The following is a 15,998-nucleotide window of genomic DNA, read 5'->3' on the forward strand; positions in this document are numbered from 1 at the left end:
ATTTTGATTGCGATTTTATTTATAACACAGGATAGTACTTTGACCAGAATGGAAGTAGTCAAATAACTTAAAAATAATGCAATATGACTTTTATAGGATAACATAAACTAATTGTCAAACAGGCAGATGGACAAAGTGACAACAGACAGATGGACAGACAAAGTGTTGTTGACTTCAAAGTCCAAAAACTGGAAATCGCCCCATATTTGTTTGAATTAAGTCCCATAACTCAAGAATCCAAAATACACAAAAATGAGAAGGGATCTTACCCTAATAGGTCTCAGTCTTGTATTCTTTGCCCCATAGGCTGCTATAGTATACTTTATATTTTCACGATTTTAAAAAAATAGGCACGGAGTTTCAATCTAACTTTTGAACATGTTTTTCCATTAAGGAAATGTCAAAAATAATTTTTGGTCCATTTCAGAAAAAAAAAGCACGAACTTTGGTACACCAGATCAGATCGAACTAAAAGTAGACTTCTACTTTCACTTTTGTTTTGAGTTCATAAATTATACCCCTTTTCTGAAGCATTATTTTTCATGAAAATACTGTTTTTCCTCAAAAACAAGTTTTTTGTGTCATAGTTTGATATTTAACCTGTCCTTTTGATGAAAAATGATAATCGTTTGCCAGGAAACAAAAACAGGAAAAGGCAAAATAAAAAAGAGCACTATACTTTTAGGAAGCTTTATTAGTAATAATAAACAATTCACCGAAATTTCATTGAAATCATTGCAGAAAATTACCCCTTTTTTGTCCAATAACTTAAAAATGAACTAGAGGCTCCCAGGAGCCTGAATTGCTCACCTTGTTAAAGTTTGTCTTTCAAGTGCAATAAATTTAACAAGTTGTACAACAATTTTGACTCAACAAGACTTTAGTAGGACTATCTTAAGGATCATTTCAGTGATTGAAAGTTTCTATCTATTAAAGTTATCAAGATATTGACTGAAAACTGTAAAAAAAGTCATTTTTCATCTTTCAAGGGCAATAACTCTTACAAGGAGTCGCCTGACAACTTTGATCCCTGAAGATTTTTGAAGGCTTTATAATAATAAGGGTAATTTCAGCAATTGAAATAATTATGCTAAACCTAACGGTTTTGGAGATATATGCGAAAAACACACAGTCTGACCTCTATGTTCTATTTTTAGTAACGGCGGCCATGTTTTTCAACGGATCAAAAATCCTCACATCCTTTCTATGCAGGACACCCCAAGGAACATTCATACCAAGTTTGATTCCAATTGGTCAAGTGGTGTCAGAGTAGATTTTTGAAAGAAATCACATTCAAAATAGCAAAAAAAAACCTTGAAAAAGGGGCAATAACTCCAACATGGCTTAACAGATTAAAATGAAAATTTGACCACAGATAGATCTCATCATGCTGAACACTTTTGCCTCTTGTCAGAATTTGGCTAAACCTCATGGTTTAGGAGATATATGAGAAAAACTACTGTCTGACCCCTATGTTCTATTTTTAGTAATGGTGGCCATGTTTTTCAACGTATCAAAAATCCCCACATCCTTTCCATGCAGGATGCCCCAAGAAACATTCATACCAAGTTTGGTTCTAATTGGTCAAGTGGTGTCAGAGGAGAAGAGTTTTGAAAAATTGTTGACGACGACAACGACGCACACCAAGTGATGGCAATAGCTCACATGGCCTTTAGCCAGATGAGCTAAAAATCTGAAATTAATAAACAATGGAAGGGAGCTAACATCAATTAAAAGAAACAATTTATCAAGTTCCACAAACATTGATGGCAGCTATTTTGAGGTGTTGTGCCAAGTCTAAATGGCAGAAGGACATACACTGGTATACAAATATATGTCTTTTAAGACGGGCACATGACAAGTCTTAAGTGTTAACTAAGTTCCAAGTTTAAGACATTGTAATAGAAAATAGCATTGTGATGGACACTGCATATAATCAATTTTAAACTTTTGACTTTTTGTTAAATTGATCACAGGTAGGGTAAATAGGAGTCCATTATCTCCACAACTTTAAAGGACAAAAGTCTAGTTTCATAAAGAATCTCAAATAGAGACTTCCCCAACTCAAATTTCTACCAATCAAATCATTTGAATTTAGATATTCGAGGAAACTCAAGGATTTGAGGAGATTTTTATGTAACTCAGGCCAGATAACATACACATCCACAGTGTTTTCATTATTTTTCGTTTAATTCATGAAAAAAAAATATACATAGGACATAGAAACAGACAAGTGTCAAAATGCTCATAGGTAAATAAATAATGTTCCCATTTCATTTTTCCTGCTGCAAAATACATAAAATTTAATCTTAACACATGTAACTGTATATATAGTGTTAAATGTTAATCATTAGCAAAGCACTTTATAAAAGTAGATGGGTAGGATTATTCTGGAAATGTAGCCAAGTTGTTACTTCTACGAGTAATCCTAGTCACCACTTTTAAGTATTTTTTTTATTATTTAACTAAAATGGACAATAAATACATGCACATACTTTTGTTATATATATTAATCTTCTGGATCTTCATGTTTATCAATTCTTGAGCCTGTAATTTATTATAGAATTGTAATATGAAAATCACCTACATGTATTTACCAAAATTAATAAAACTACAAGGCACATATCAACACATGATGTGATGCCCTGAATATAAATACCACCAACTGGTTTTGCAAGCCCTGGTCTGAAATTCCTCAATAGCTGCAACCCTCCCTTTTCTCGATTAGTACACAGATATGGTTGGTTAAGGTCAGAACTTTGTGTCATTTATTATAACTTTTGTGGTATTCTTTGGTACTCAATCACTTCTAATACCTTTCTGAAATATCCAAACCTAACATACCAGTGTCTAAACTGGGAAAACTGTTAGCACAGCTCACTTGGTGATACTCCCTACTCCCTTCCCAGAAACCATATGAGAAACCCCATAAGTCATTCAGATGGAAAAATTAAGATGGAGCTGCATGAAGAATTTATGAAAGTTTCATCAGAGGAGTAGTGGGTTAGAACTAGGGACAGATGGACATATAATAAGAAAGAGGAGGACTGCAGGGTCAGCGAAATATTTAACTTACCACTGGCCCTGATAATTGACTATATGAAGTCATATGCACAAACAATTTCGAATACTTGTTCTGAAAATGAAATTCCTTTATGGAAGTTACCAACATTAATACCTGAGCACTACATTTATTTTCAATATTTATGACCAGGCTTGAAATCTCCAGGCTTATGGGTGTTCCATGGATGAAATGAACTAAAAAAGAAATTATCAGGCATATAAATATATGTATTTTATATCAGTGATATTGTTGGTTTGTTTCAGAACTACCTCATCCTTATTTTATTGCAAAAATATGCATATTTTTTTTTTTTAAATTGGGAAATTTGGAAAGTTGAAATAACTGTACAAAACCTTGACTTTGCAGCTAAAATTGTATAGGGGATGTCATAAACATTTAATCAGTATGTTTTTGAATAGAAACACCATATCTTTCCTATTTACTTTTTTAATAAAGGTTATATTTGGAAACAGATGATTTGATTCAGGATTATTTTTTAGCCATTTTGTGGACAAACTGGGAAACTTTCATCAGGTAAAACAGCCTAATTTCTGAGGTAAATTAAGGAGGTAGACCTACAGTAAGGGGCATAACTCTTGAAATCAGTGATATGTTTGTATCATTGTTTCAAGCTTTCCTCCGAATCAGAATGAAATCAGCCCAAGTTACTTAAATGCTTACATGAGATTGATGTAAAATGTTGAATACAAACGTTCCGATGATTTGTAAGAGTTGTATCCCTTACCCTAGGTTTACCTACTAAAGTCAAATAATATCACTGTACATGACTTGAATATAAAAATTACATTCACTATCAAATCAGAAACATATACCTAAGTTTCTACTTAAATCATAAATTCATCAAAAATAAGATTTGTCAAGATTTAGAACATATACGAAAAAAAAAGAAACCAAATAAGTCACATGTTTTTCGACAGACCATCCCCCTAAAAAGTTCATTTGAAAACTATATATTCCCTCACTGTTTTCTTTTAGTTTACCTTTAAAAAACATTGTAGAAAACACAAAAAGAATGCCCCCAGCAAATTCTACACCATTGTTTTATGTCTTATATATAGAAGAAATCAATGATAAAAATTGTGAAAAAGATGAAATTTGAAAAAGAAATTTCAATATCTGTATTTTTCTTTCAAATATCATAGGAATGTAATGCAGACAGCTTTGAGGAATCACTTTATTCAACAGGTGCATGCAATATCAACACATTCTGAAATGGTTCTAAATAAAAGGGTAGATCCATAGATTTATAAAATGGAGGGGTCCAGAAAAATGGGGATTTCAGGATATTTTTTTATCATTTTTGACAAAATATCAACAAAATTAACCAAATTTTTAAAAAAATTTGATGTTCCCTGAATCCACCACTCCCTAAACCTGAAAGTAGTCAAGTAGTCAAATAGTCATGATGAGTCAAACAAAATTAATATGGCACATAAGGGAAATAAATGATAATTGGTCATACTGGGACTATTCATATAACAGAAAACATGTTTCACATCATATCATTGAAAAGGTTGCATTTTGCATACTTTTATGCTTCATTCACATGTAATTAACATTTAATTCACATAAAATAAATGCAGTGTTGTAATATCTCTTGAATCTCACTACATTCAACAAGTACTTAAATGTACACAAAATTTCAAATTGTTCAGGGCTGCATCATTCAAACATATAAGGTTCCGGGGAAGTACTTTTTGGCCAGGTAACCCATCCATAGAAGCAATTTTAAGCTAAGCCTATATTTTTCATTCAATATGCCAATAGCATCAATTAAATAAAAAAATCCTTCTCCCATACCTCATATGTTTTATATTCAACAGTCCTCAAGAGAATTCACAAAAAAATTGTGTTTAAACCATAAGATACATGTATGCTGTGTGCACATGACAATAGAATGTGCATTGCAATGCATATTATAACTTAAAAGTATTAAAAACAGGTCATCCAAGCAGATTGGATTATTGCACGAAGTTAAATTAAATTGAATCACAATAGTATCTATACTACAACTGTATCACACTGATGTTGTAAGTATGCATGAACCAGACTTGAAGACACAGGAAAAAAGGCAGTGAAAACAAAAAATACTGTGAAAGTATCATTGTTCGTGTGGTACCAATTTTTGTGGTTTTCATGGGTTTGTTAAGCAATGAAATTTAGTTCTCAAAGAAAAGAAAATTTCACATTTATTTATATGATAGATTTGTCAAATCCACCAATTTAAGAATCTACGAACTGATGTTTTTTTTCCCTAAACTATGAAAATGCAGACCCACAAATAAAAGTACTTTTACAGTATTTTTAAATGAACAAATGAGGCAGTTTGTATATAGGAAGTGCAAAAACTTTTAAGTTCTACTTTTAAATTAGAAGTATAGATATTATTAGGAAATAGCCAATTGACTGACATCACAACTATATTCAAGAAACTGAATAACTGAAAAACTATGCAGCCATAACTGAAAATAACAGTTTCAATTAGATGTAAGCTATGCAATCATATCATAGAAGAACCAGTTGGTCAGCTATGTTGTCATACTGGAAAATAATCGACTGTTTAAAAAAAAATAATGATGTCATAAAAAAAGCAATTGACTGATAGAAAAACTATGCGGTCATACTTGAAAATAAATCATTTTTACAGGAAAGCTACATCGTCATAATTAAAATAACTACTTGACTAGAAGGTAAGCTATGCCGTCGTAACTAAAAATGATTAATTTATAACAGGTAAGCTATGTTGGCATAACTGAAAATGATTAATTTATAAACAGGTAAGCTATGCCAGCGTAACTGAAAATGATTAATTTATAAAATAGGTAAGCTATGCTGTGCTGTTGTAACTGAAAATAATTATTTAAATAAGAGAAAGGATAGGACTTTATTTCTTAAAAAAAACAGGGAAACTGTGACCTAACAACTGAACTTCTAAGGACTTAAATGAAACCATCATAACTTAATGTAGCAACAAACTTGTAGGAAATTCAAGATCTCATAACTGAAACTAGAAACTGACTGAAGTTACTCTGTCATAACTGCATTCTTGCAATCAACTCTCAGAAAAAAAATTATGTGATAATTGATCTTAAACATGCGGCTACAAAAAAAAATGTCACACCGTCATATCTAAACTCATTGATCAACTTAAATCTAAGACTTTTCCTTAAATCTGAACTTTTTAGTTGACAAGATGCAAGCTATTCAGTCATCCTAGGTCATTGATCAGAATTTTTTTAAGCAGTGCAATAATTACAAAACTTAGCAGTTGACATTATATGTAATCTGATACATGTATGATTAATTTTACAAGAAGTTAAGCTTAAAAAATACAAGATAAAGGAAGAGAAAAAAAGCAATTCAGTGTTCATGGGTACCAATTTTTATGGTATTTGAGGTTCAGTCAAACACCAACAACAAAAGAAAAAAAGTAATTGCATAGTACACAGAGTTTTTGATACAATACTCCCAGTCTAGCAAAAGAAAAAAGAAAAAGAAAGAAAAAACTGCTCAAAAGTTGTATCAAAAATTTAAGACCTACACCCAAATACTGCTTTCTTTATAGAACTTCACATCCGCATAATAATGTAAATCAACAAATGTAACTGATTTAGGGAGACAAAAGAATGAGTCATGTAATGTTAAATAAGACTGATATGCATTTCTTAGATTATGGTTAAAAAATACATTGTGATATATTCAAAATGTGTATTACTGTTATGTTGGAGATCAATTGGAAAAAAAAAATTTCAAGAAATTATGAGTGACGGCTCACTAGTCATACCTCTGCTTTCCATCACGATATAAGGAAAATTCATGTTTTTGGCAAACAGTGTGTAAATGTCCGGAAAACACATCCCACCATACAGTATACCCATATTAATCTTGTTATAATTACCAACCGTCTGTGATTTACAGAAGCTGAGAATATTGTTTGGAAAAAAAATGTATGATGGAATAATGGACACAGCTAAAACAGTATACCCCTTTCCTACAGAGTGGAGGTATAAAAACAAGGTGCAATATGAGACAAAGCTCACCATTGAAAGCCCTGCTTTTTATCAATCAAGAGGTTGACGACATTTTGGTCCAATACTTCTCGCACAATCAGCCTAACAGAGCAAAAAGTACAACACATGAGTATCATATAGTTTGGAACATTTAATTATCATATGAATCAAGCACGATGTAATAATCATATCTTTCATTTTATGATTATCATGTTTCTAAGCCAAAATTAACATATGAAAACCATATGATAATCAAATGACTATCATGTGAGTATCATATGTAAATTTTCATCTGATTGTCATTTAAATTAGGCACCATATGATTATCATATGTAGCACATTTGGCAGTGTACCTACATGTATAGTGTATCTGTCAAAATATCAAGCTGCTGAGACCATCATGTAGGAAAGTGTGACAATTCTTGTTACTTATATGCACAATAATGGATAAAAAGACAGACCAATTCACATATGTATAACACTATATACCTTCCATGTTCCAAGGTGGGGTATAAAAGCAATGCACAAACTTTAAAATTGACCAGAAACATCAAATTTAAGGAAGACTAGAACCTGAATATTTCTGGATGCAAAAAAACTGGAAAGACTATTGGATGTGAAAGAACAAGCAATTAATTGATCATTATTTTGTTACAAAAAGTATAGAGAATCTGAAAAACTACCTAAAAATAATCATATTTTTGATAGAGCAACTGGTTGAATAATATAAAGCTGCACAGCACGGCACTATACAGGCTTATTGAGTGTCAGAATCAGAAAGAATCAGGCAAATTTGAAGAAACAGAAAAAAAGAAACACATGGATTTGACAATGTGGGCCTATAGTTAATGGTCTATTGAAGACAAATTTACAGATTGTTTCTTTTTTAAAGTGTAAGAGAATGTAGAAAAGTGAGTTAAAAGTTTCAATAGAATGATAGGGGAAATGTTAATATTTTCCTTTGATGATAAAATTGCAATGCATTTCAAATAATTTATACCTTGAATTACTGACACTTAAAAAAAGAAATGAATGTCATTTCTGTATTTCAGACAATATTTTGAAAAAGATTTCATGGAAAGACTAGTGTGTTTTTTTCCACCATGATTCATCCACTGCCTGATTCTTAAAGAGAATAGCACTGAAGATCATTGATGGAAAGCATGGTTCTAATATAGATAGTTTTGACTTTCATTTGATAAGACAAAATACATGTACATGTACTACAAAAGAAGCTAACAAAAGAGATTACATCTCCAATATTATAATGAGTACATTACATAAAAAATTACATCGTTCAAGTATTTGAAATGTAACACTTTTGACTATTACAGAACCTAAAAAGCTCAAAATAAATAACATCAGTTCATAAAAATTCTCAAAATTATACATGTATTAAAGATCTTCAAAACTAAAAGCTCATAATATGATCATAAGTAATAAACAGACAGTCCTCCAAAAATTATGTTAAAAACCATAGTAATTCAGTAGTATAATTTCATAATATTGAGATAAGAATTTTACGTATAAAGTTATTCTTCGAATCATGCAAAAAGAAGAAGGGAGACAAAAATTTTGAACCTTTGCAAACTGAATACCTGTCTGAACTGTACAAATTTTAAGGTCCGAAAAGGGTTTGGTTTAGACAGGTTTCATGGTACCAAAGTCGTATCTCCCAAGAAAGTAATGAAATTAGTTTAAGCAGTTCATTTGAATTCTATTGAAATATATTTCCGGCCACTGTGAAAGCAATTATATTCGTGGGTTTCAATTTTCGTGGTTAAGGGGAAAAGCACAAGTTCGTGGATTCTTTATTTTGTGGTTTTAATGATCCTGTCATACAATTTAAAACAAATAATTCTTTTTGTTGGGAATCAAATTTCGTGGTATACCTTACCCATGAAATTCACGAAAATTGGTACTCCATGAACAATTATACTTTCACAGTATTTTTTTTTCACAACAGATACCTATATAACCAGTTATTTTATTCTCCACTTTCCAAACCTAATTTATGACTGTGAGTGGTTAATCACTAATGGAACATATTGGAAAGATTTACATGTTCAATACTGCATAGTGGTTGATTTTTCTTGGATGCTAAATTTCATGATTTGGTCTATGAATAACGATATCAAATTTTCCCGTCTTCAAATTTAATGGAATTAAAATTATATGTAAAATTTCTGGACTAAAATTTGGCAAGCATTTTTTTTCTTTTTTCGTGATTCCCAAAACGTTGGGAATATAGCAAAAAATGAAACGTGCTAAATTTTCCTTCTATACAGTATTAAGAAAGTTGACAAAAATATGGACTTATCCTCTGCACTATTCTTAGGTCAGTCTGTACACAAATTAAAAAAAAAAGTGGTAACCTTTTGTAAATTCCACCAAAGTCATCATAGACCACTCCAATAATACTTAGTCTTGGCAAAACTGACTGAATATGGAAATCAAAGCTAGCAGGTATGATTTACAAGCATGTCAGTTTGTAAAACTTGATGCTGTAAGGTCAAGACATTAAGACATTCATCTTAAGGACTAGTGTAACATATCTATAAAAAAACAAAAAACAAAAAAAAAACAAAAAAACTTTCTCAAAATGACACAAGACATGTGACAATATCATGAATAAGAAAAACCTTCACAATAAGGTATCCATACTCAGTGTTCTAGGATTCCTATTTCCCGTTACCCGGAGCAAGTGAAATCAGGGTCAGGGAAAGTTAAATACTTAGTTACATTTTCCTGTGGCAAGTTGAAAACTTCATATGCTGTAAGGATTTGTTTTGTTAGAAAAGCAGTCATTGACTGTGGGAAAGTTGATTTTATATGGATTTTTTCCCCGATGAAACCTCAATTTCTGAAAAATCCTAGAACACTGCATACTGATAGTATCTATAAATAATTATCATCAGCTAGAAAAATCTGGATTATATTCTGAATACATGAGACCTGATGATGAAATAGCATCACCTAAACCTACAGTTTTAAGAGGATTTATACATACTAATACTGGACTAAAGACAAAACTGTACCCTTCAATATTCCATGATATTACTGGGTTTGTCTCATCAAAGTCTCTTTCTTCATCACCTGAAAACATTTTAATTTTTTTAGGAATGCGTAACTTTACTTTGTCTGGATGTAAAGTTTTCATATCACAAGCTTGCTCGCCTGCTGTTCTAGTCCCTGCGGCAACTGCTTCCCGATTATTATGCCACGCCCCTTTTATTGTGCCAATAATATGAAATGTCAATGAATGAAAATGAACTCTGGTTAATTTGTTGTCAGGTGAATCTTCTGAATATCCGTAAGTTTTAAGTATCCATAAAATCATGTCAGAAATTTTATGAATTTCTGGTTGTCCTTCCCTTAGATAGAAGTCTTCTTTGTGGGGTCCATCTGCAGCATGTGATGAAAAAGATAATTCTTGTTCATTTAAACCTAAAGATGATATTTGTGGTGCTACCTGGAAATATATTAAAAATGAGGATGTGAAATACTATTAGTTACAGTGTAAAATTTTATAAATACATGTACCTGTAGATTAAAAACATAATGATGGAACTAATCACAAATTGAAAGAGCTTCGATAAAGTTTAAATAAAATGTCTATGCGACAGGGACCAACAAAATATCTTATCAAACAAACCTAAATAAATCAGTCACTCTCCAAATCTGATTCTCTTCTACTCCTGAGAAATGGAGTGAAAGCAGGGAACTTGACTTGATTATTTAGGTTTAACCATTTGTGATATTCTACTAGTGATTTGTTTCCTTTCAAGATACCCTGCCAAAGTTTTGAACTGTTATACTTTTTGTTCACCTCTAAGATTTTTACTCTAAGAGGACCCCATTGTAAATAAGCTATTTAGCTTTCATGGGCCATCCTTGATTAGATATCAACGTCTTGGGTTCTATATTTTTGACAGTTCAATTCTTTTATACTTTTAAAATTTTATAGACAATATATATTTGTATTTTATATTGTGTATATGTATGTTGTAAATTGTGTAACACATGTAATATGTCGATATTTAGTCGAAATAAATCAAATCATATCATGCTTTTAATGCACTTCAGGATTAAAGCTGAAAATGGGTTAATAAATACCCTAAATTTAAAAATACGATAAAACTGTACCACACCTCTATAATATAAAGAGTAATTCTATACTTTGATATCCCTCTCTATATACCATTCTCTTTTACTCCTGAGAAATTGAGTGACATAAGAAATTAATATAATAACTGGATTATTCCTGTTACACAAGGGGGAAATTAAGCCTTTAAGTACATGTAAGATTAAGACTGAAAGGCAATCTTATAACTGGCCAACAGATAAAAAGAAACAAAATTATACAAATTCAACCTCGAATCATCATAGATCTTATACTCATACTCAGTGATAAATTTCTAAATACACAAATTACCTCTTCTAAAATGGCTTTTACAAACTCTTTATGTGCCATGCTGGCAAGCTCCAAATGTACTGGTAGAGTGATAGGTACATTTTTCAATCCTTCTTTAACAACTTCAATTCTCTTAGAGAAAAACTCCTTGCTCTGTCCTTCTAACATATGAAGACCTGAGAGTAATACTAAATCAGGATTAAAATTTTCTAAGTTGGCAAAAAATGTTTCCAGCATGGTAACTTGAGAGTTTGATTCATCATAACTTGTGATAAATCTGGTTGCAACAGGTGCCGTTTCTGATCCCCAAGTATCGCCAATTTTGTATTCCATAATGAGGTGAATTTCATCTTGTGGAATGTGACTTTCTTTTGGAATAGTAAATGAATCTGGAAAAAGGCTTTTTAGTTTTGGTCCCACTGGTCCTATGTACTGTATCTATAAACAAAACAATAGAATTATATTGACAGACATGTAACTAATAATAAAAACACCAAACATAGACAATTCTACCAAAATTTACCAAATTTTTTTAATATATGTATGAACAAGAATACATATTAAAATTAATTTAATTTAAAACATAGGTGTTTTTATTGGACCATCTTTGAACACACTTATCTTCATTTACCTTATACTTTTATACTATAAATTTCTTAAGTGGCCATTTTTATAACCTAAATAACTTTAAGTTTATAATAAGCAGCTATGATCAAATTCTACAAAAAAAAACAAAACAATCAATCAACTTAAATGTGTTTTAACTAAAACCAGTTGAAATCGAATCTTTATAAATCTAATAGTGTCTTAAATTATTACCTGCACATCAGGAAACATTTCAGCAATTTTATTTGCCATTAAAGCTGCATTTCCTCCAATATGCACCTGAAATAAAATTTAGATATAAAAACCTGCAAAAAACATGTAAAATATTATTGTAACTTTCTACATGTATATAAGTTAGTTATTACAACAGCATATGACTTCTGTCAGATAGTTCTTAAATAATTTTTTTCACATTTGGTTTAGTTTCTATCTTTGTTTTACTTATCATAATAAATTGTAGTTCAGAGAAAATGTGACTCATCTTACAGTACATTTGATCCTTTATTTCCATTGTCTATAATTAATCATGTGACCTCCTCCTCCTCCTCATTAACTTTACCTGTAGTTTTTCTAGTTTTCCTGCTGCATCTGTAATCTGTTCAAAGACAGCTTTATCTAGAAAACTCCTCTCTGCTGCAGCCCCTTTGGAAAAGAAGTGTGAAAATGCTTGTTGAAGTTGGTCCAATGATTGGAGAGTATCAAGATCGGCTTTTTCCCCAGGTTGTACATTCAAGGCTTTTAACAACTCCACTCCTGGTACAATATAATCCACATTTGAGTTGCATCTGAAATAAATGTTTAAATTTACAAGAAGAGTTCCTTTAATATTATCACGGTTAACAAACTAATTGAAAACTTTTCTTTTTGTATGAGTATGTACAATTCATACAAATCTACTGCAAAGGAACTTTTATTCCTGAGTATCAATTTTTGAGGTTTATCAAAGTTTCATTAGTTTGTGGAATTTCAAATATGTTGATTTCATTTTCCTAACGTATTTTGCATTTTGTTAATGATTTTAACATTTGGTTTGACTGAAACACAAAAATGGGTATCACATTGACAAGAACATTTAGTTATTAATCATAGGGGTAGATACAATGTACATGTATATGTAAATTAATGTGGTAGCCTGTTATTTTATTATTTGTATTGTATAAACTGCATATTGCTTCAATTGTATAAGTGTAATATGTTTGTATTTTGTTTGTCTTTATGAAATAAAGATAGTGTTATACGTATTGAATTTGCAATGTGTTCATTTTTACTTGGCAAGTTACGACAGTTGACAGAAGACATTTTATTCAGTTCTGTTCATATTGGTTTCACTGTTAGATTCTGTAACATTTTTCATGGTCGAGTTACTGTAGCTGCACATTTCTTCTTTTTCTATGGGCTATCAGATTTTTTTATGTTAAATTCTTATTATTCATACTCTCACATGCACTCTTGACCATACCTTCAAACTGTATGCATTAAATACTGAGTGAGATATTCCACACTGAACTTATCAGATATCATGATTTATTATCTTGTTTTGTGGATAATTATTCTATGGGTACAGGTTAGTTTCTTTTGTTTTCTTTGATAACTTTTTGATAATAATCTGCAGAGTAATGTTTTATCTGGTATGAGTAAGTGTGCATATTGTGCCGCATGACGAATGAAAGATATGTGTTGCATGAATAGTTGAAGTGTTAAAAATATTCTAGTATAAAATATATTCAATTTAAAATTAAATTTGCCATTTCACTTTCAACTAAAGCATGCTAATTTTGCATAACTAGGGTATTTGCGATTTTAAATAGGCTATAAATAAGTTGGCAAATGAATGAGTACGTAGGCCAGCGTACCGGCATGTATGTGTTAAATAGTTTAAAAGTTCAGAGTCTTATAATAACATTTGCGTAACTGTGGTCAGTGAGATTTTTAAACGTATGAGTACAAATCAACTATCATGGTAGTGATTTAAAGGTTTTGTTACTTGACACAACCAATTATCTCATAGTACAGGTACATAAGCAGCCAACTGTGATGTAGCTTACAGTAAGATGAATTTAGTCTTTTGCACCTTAATATAAGGTAAGCTAGGTTGCTATGATTTTAAGTATTTTTGTCATTTGTTTTGTTATAATATTGACCCTTGCCTAATATGGTATGTTGTATACTTCTGGTATAGTAAGTTACTGAAATCACAGAGTTGTGCATGTCTATTGTGATTACAAATGAAATAGTTTCCAATCAGTATTTTATTCTTATTTTGATAATATTTCATACATGTGACAATGTACGAGTTACGAATAGTCATAAACATATAGTACATGTATGCATATACACACTTTGTTATATTGGAGCAAATTAGGATCACGCCACTAATACAAAATACTACCCAGTTATTACTGAAATGTAGATACTGGATATATGGTTATCAGATATCTTATGATTATACTTAATATTCATAAGGTTTTTTTCCAGAAACATTGTGAACGATCCTGTCATTGTCCTGTTACAAAAAAAACTCTGCACCTTAGTTTCTTTGATTGTTCAGCCCTCAGATGAAGTGCTGCTACATCAATACACATGCAACTCAAACTTATATACATCTTGCTCAAACATTTGAAATAAATTGTAAAAATTACAAATTTCAACTGACACTTTCTTAAATGAAAGTTTTACATTCCAACCTTGAATTTTATAGTTGATTTCAGTACCCACAAAGAGCAATCAGATACACTAAACATGTGGGTAGTAAAAAAATGTCTAACTAAGTCAATGAAAATGGGCATAACAGCAAAGGAATTATATTACTGAAAAACATTTACACAGACAATAATAAATTTCTTTGCATAATGCTACAAGTACATGTGATATATAAAGTCCTCATTATAATTGTCATTTGCTCTACTCAATAAGTTTTCTCTCTTCTTTTAAAATCTACATACATGTATATGCACAATATGGCCTACATCAAAATTGTGTGTTATATTGAACAAAAAATGTCACAGGAGAATTGTACATGTAGCATTAGCTTTTAATTGACAATTCAAACCAAACTGTGAAAATGACTTCTATGATATATATTACAAGATAACAGTCTCCTGTGTAACACTGTCATTCAAATACAGACACATTTTATATTCAATTATGACAGTATAATCTGTCGTAATGAAAAGATCAGATGTAAAAAGTAAACAGAAATAGGTGATGCCTTCATGATAATTGAAACCCACACAGGAATTTTGTATTTAAAACATTCTAGTTTAAAGTAATGAAATGGAGTCTATTTATCTAATCTGCATGTCTATTACACACACTCAAAGCAGAAGTAATAAAAATAAGAAGAGCACTGTATTACTGGATCACAAAGCAAACAAGCAGAAATAGGGTACTGCATTAGCATAAATTGATTGTTACCTTTAAATTAGAAATTTGCAAATCCCGTTTAAAGGATATGGCTACAATTTTTAGCACACATTTTTTTCTGAATAGAAACATGTTCGTTGATTAATTTCAAGTGAACTTTACTTACCCAACAACTAATCTCTGAAATTTTCTCAAGGGAGGTTTTATCAATTTTGACCATGCTATCACGACACTGGTCTCAGTTCCATTTGTTACTTCAATCACTGAAGGAAATAGTCTTGAATATAACACTGCAAGAACGATGATAATGAAGGCAACGATCAAAGTTTTGGGAAACATGATGCCAACTCAACATTTGAGGATCAAGCAGGTGCCCAACAACAGACGCTAGGAAGTAATTACGCACACAAATAGTACAGTTTATTGGGTACTGGAATAGAAATCATTTTCGGAAGAATGCATTTGATTTAACAAATTCAAACAAATTTTGTAAATTACAAATCTCTTTATCATAAAAAGA

At 31.0% G+C, this 15,998-nt stretch overlaps 1 protein-coding gene across 1 annotated transcript; it reads right to left on the reverse strand.

The window, feature by feature from the left end:
- Positions 1 to 676: 676 nt before the first annotated feature.
- LOC148621140 (ADP-dependent glucokinase-like) lies at positions 677 to 15,869 on the reverse strand. The gene is made up of 5 exons (XM_088575212.1): positions 15,645 to 15,869; positions 12,675 to 12,900; positions 12,329 to 12,394; positions 11,531 to 11,947; positions 677 to 10,567 (listed from the first exon to the last, which is right to left on the reverse strand). Exons 1-5 carry the CDS (start codon positions 15,815 to 15,817, stop codon positions 10,010 to 10,012), a joined length of 1,440 nt encoding a protein of 479 aa, XP_088431338.1. The 5' UTR covers positions 15,818 to 15,869; the 3' UTR covers positions 677 to 10,009.
- Between the last annotated feature and the right edge of the window lie 129 nt (positions 15,870 to 15,998).

This window comes from Perna viridis, chromosome 3 (genome assembly GCF_037379345.1).
Source record: "Perna viridis isolate PV_CMFRI_1.1 ecotype Kerala chromosome 3, ASM3737934v1, whole genome shotgun sequence".
NCBI lineage: Eukaryota > Metazoa > Mollusca > Bivalvia > Mytilida > Mytilidae > Perna > Perna viridis.

Bases quoted from the DNA above. Each gene is read 5' to 3' on its own strand.
- LOC148621140 (XM_088575212.1), bottom strand. From the start codon at position 15,817: ATGTTTCCCAAAACTTTGATCGTTGCCTTCATTATCATCGTTCTTGCA. The intron at 12,395-12,674 runs GTAAAGTTAATG...ATTTTATTTCAG, and splicing joins GAAAACTAGAAAAACTACAG to GTGCATATTGGAGGAAATGC. The intron at 10,568-11,530 runs GTAATTTGTGTA...ATATATTTCCAG, and splicing joins TAAAAGCCATTTTAGAAGAG to GTAGCACCACAAATATCATC.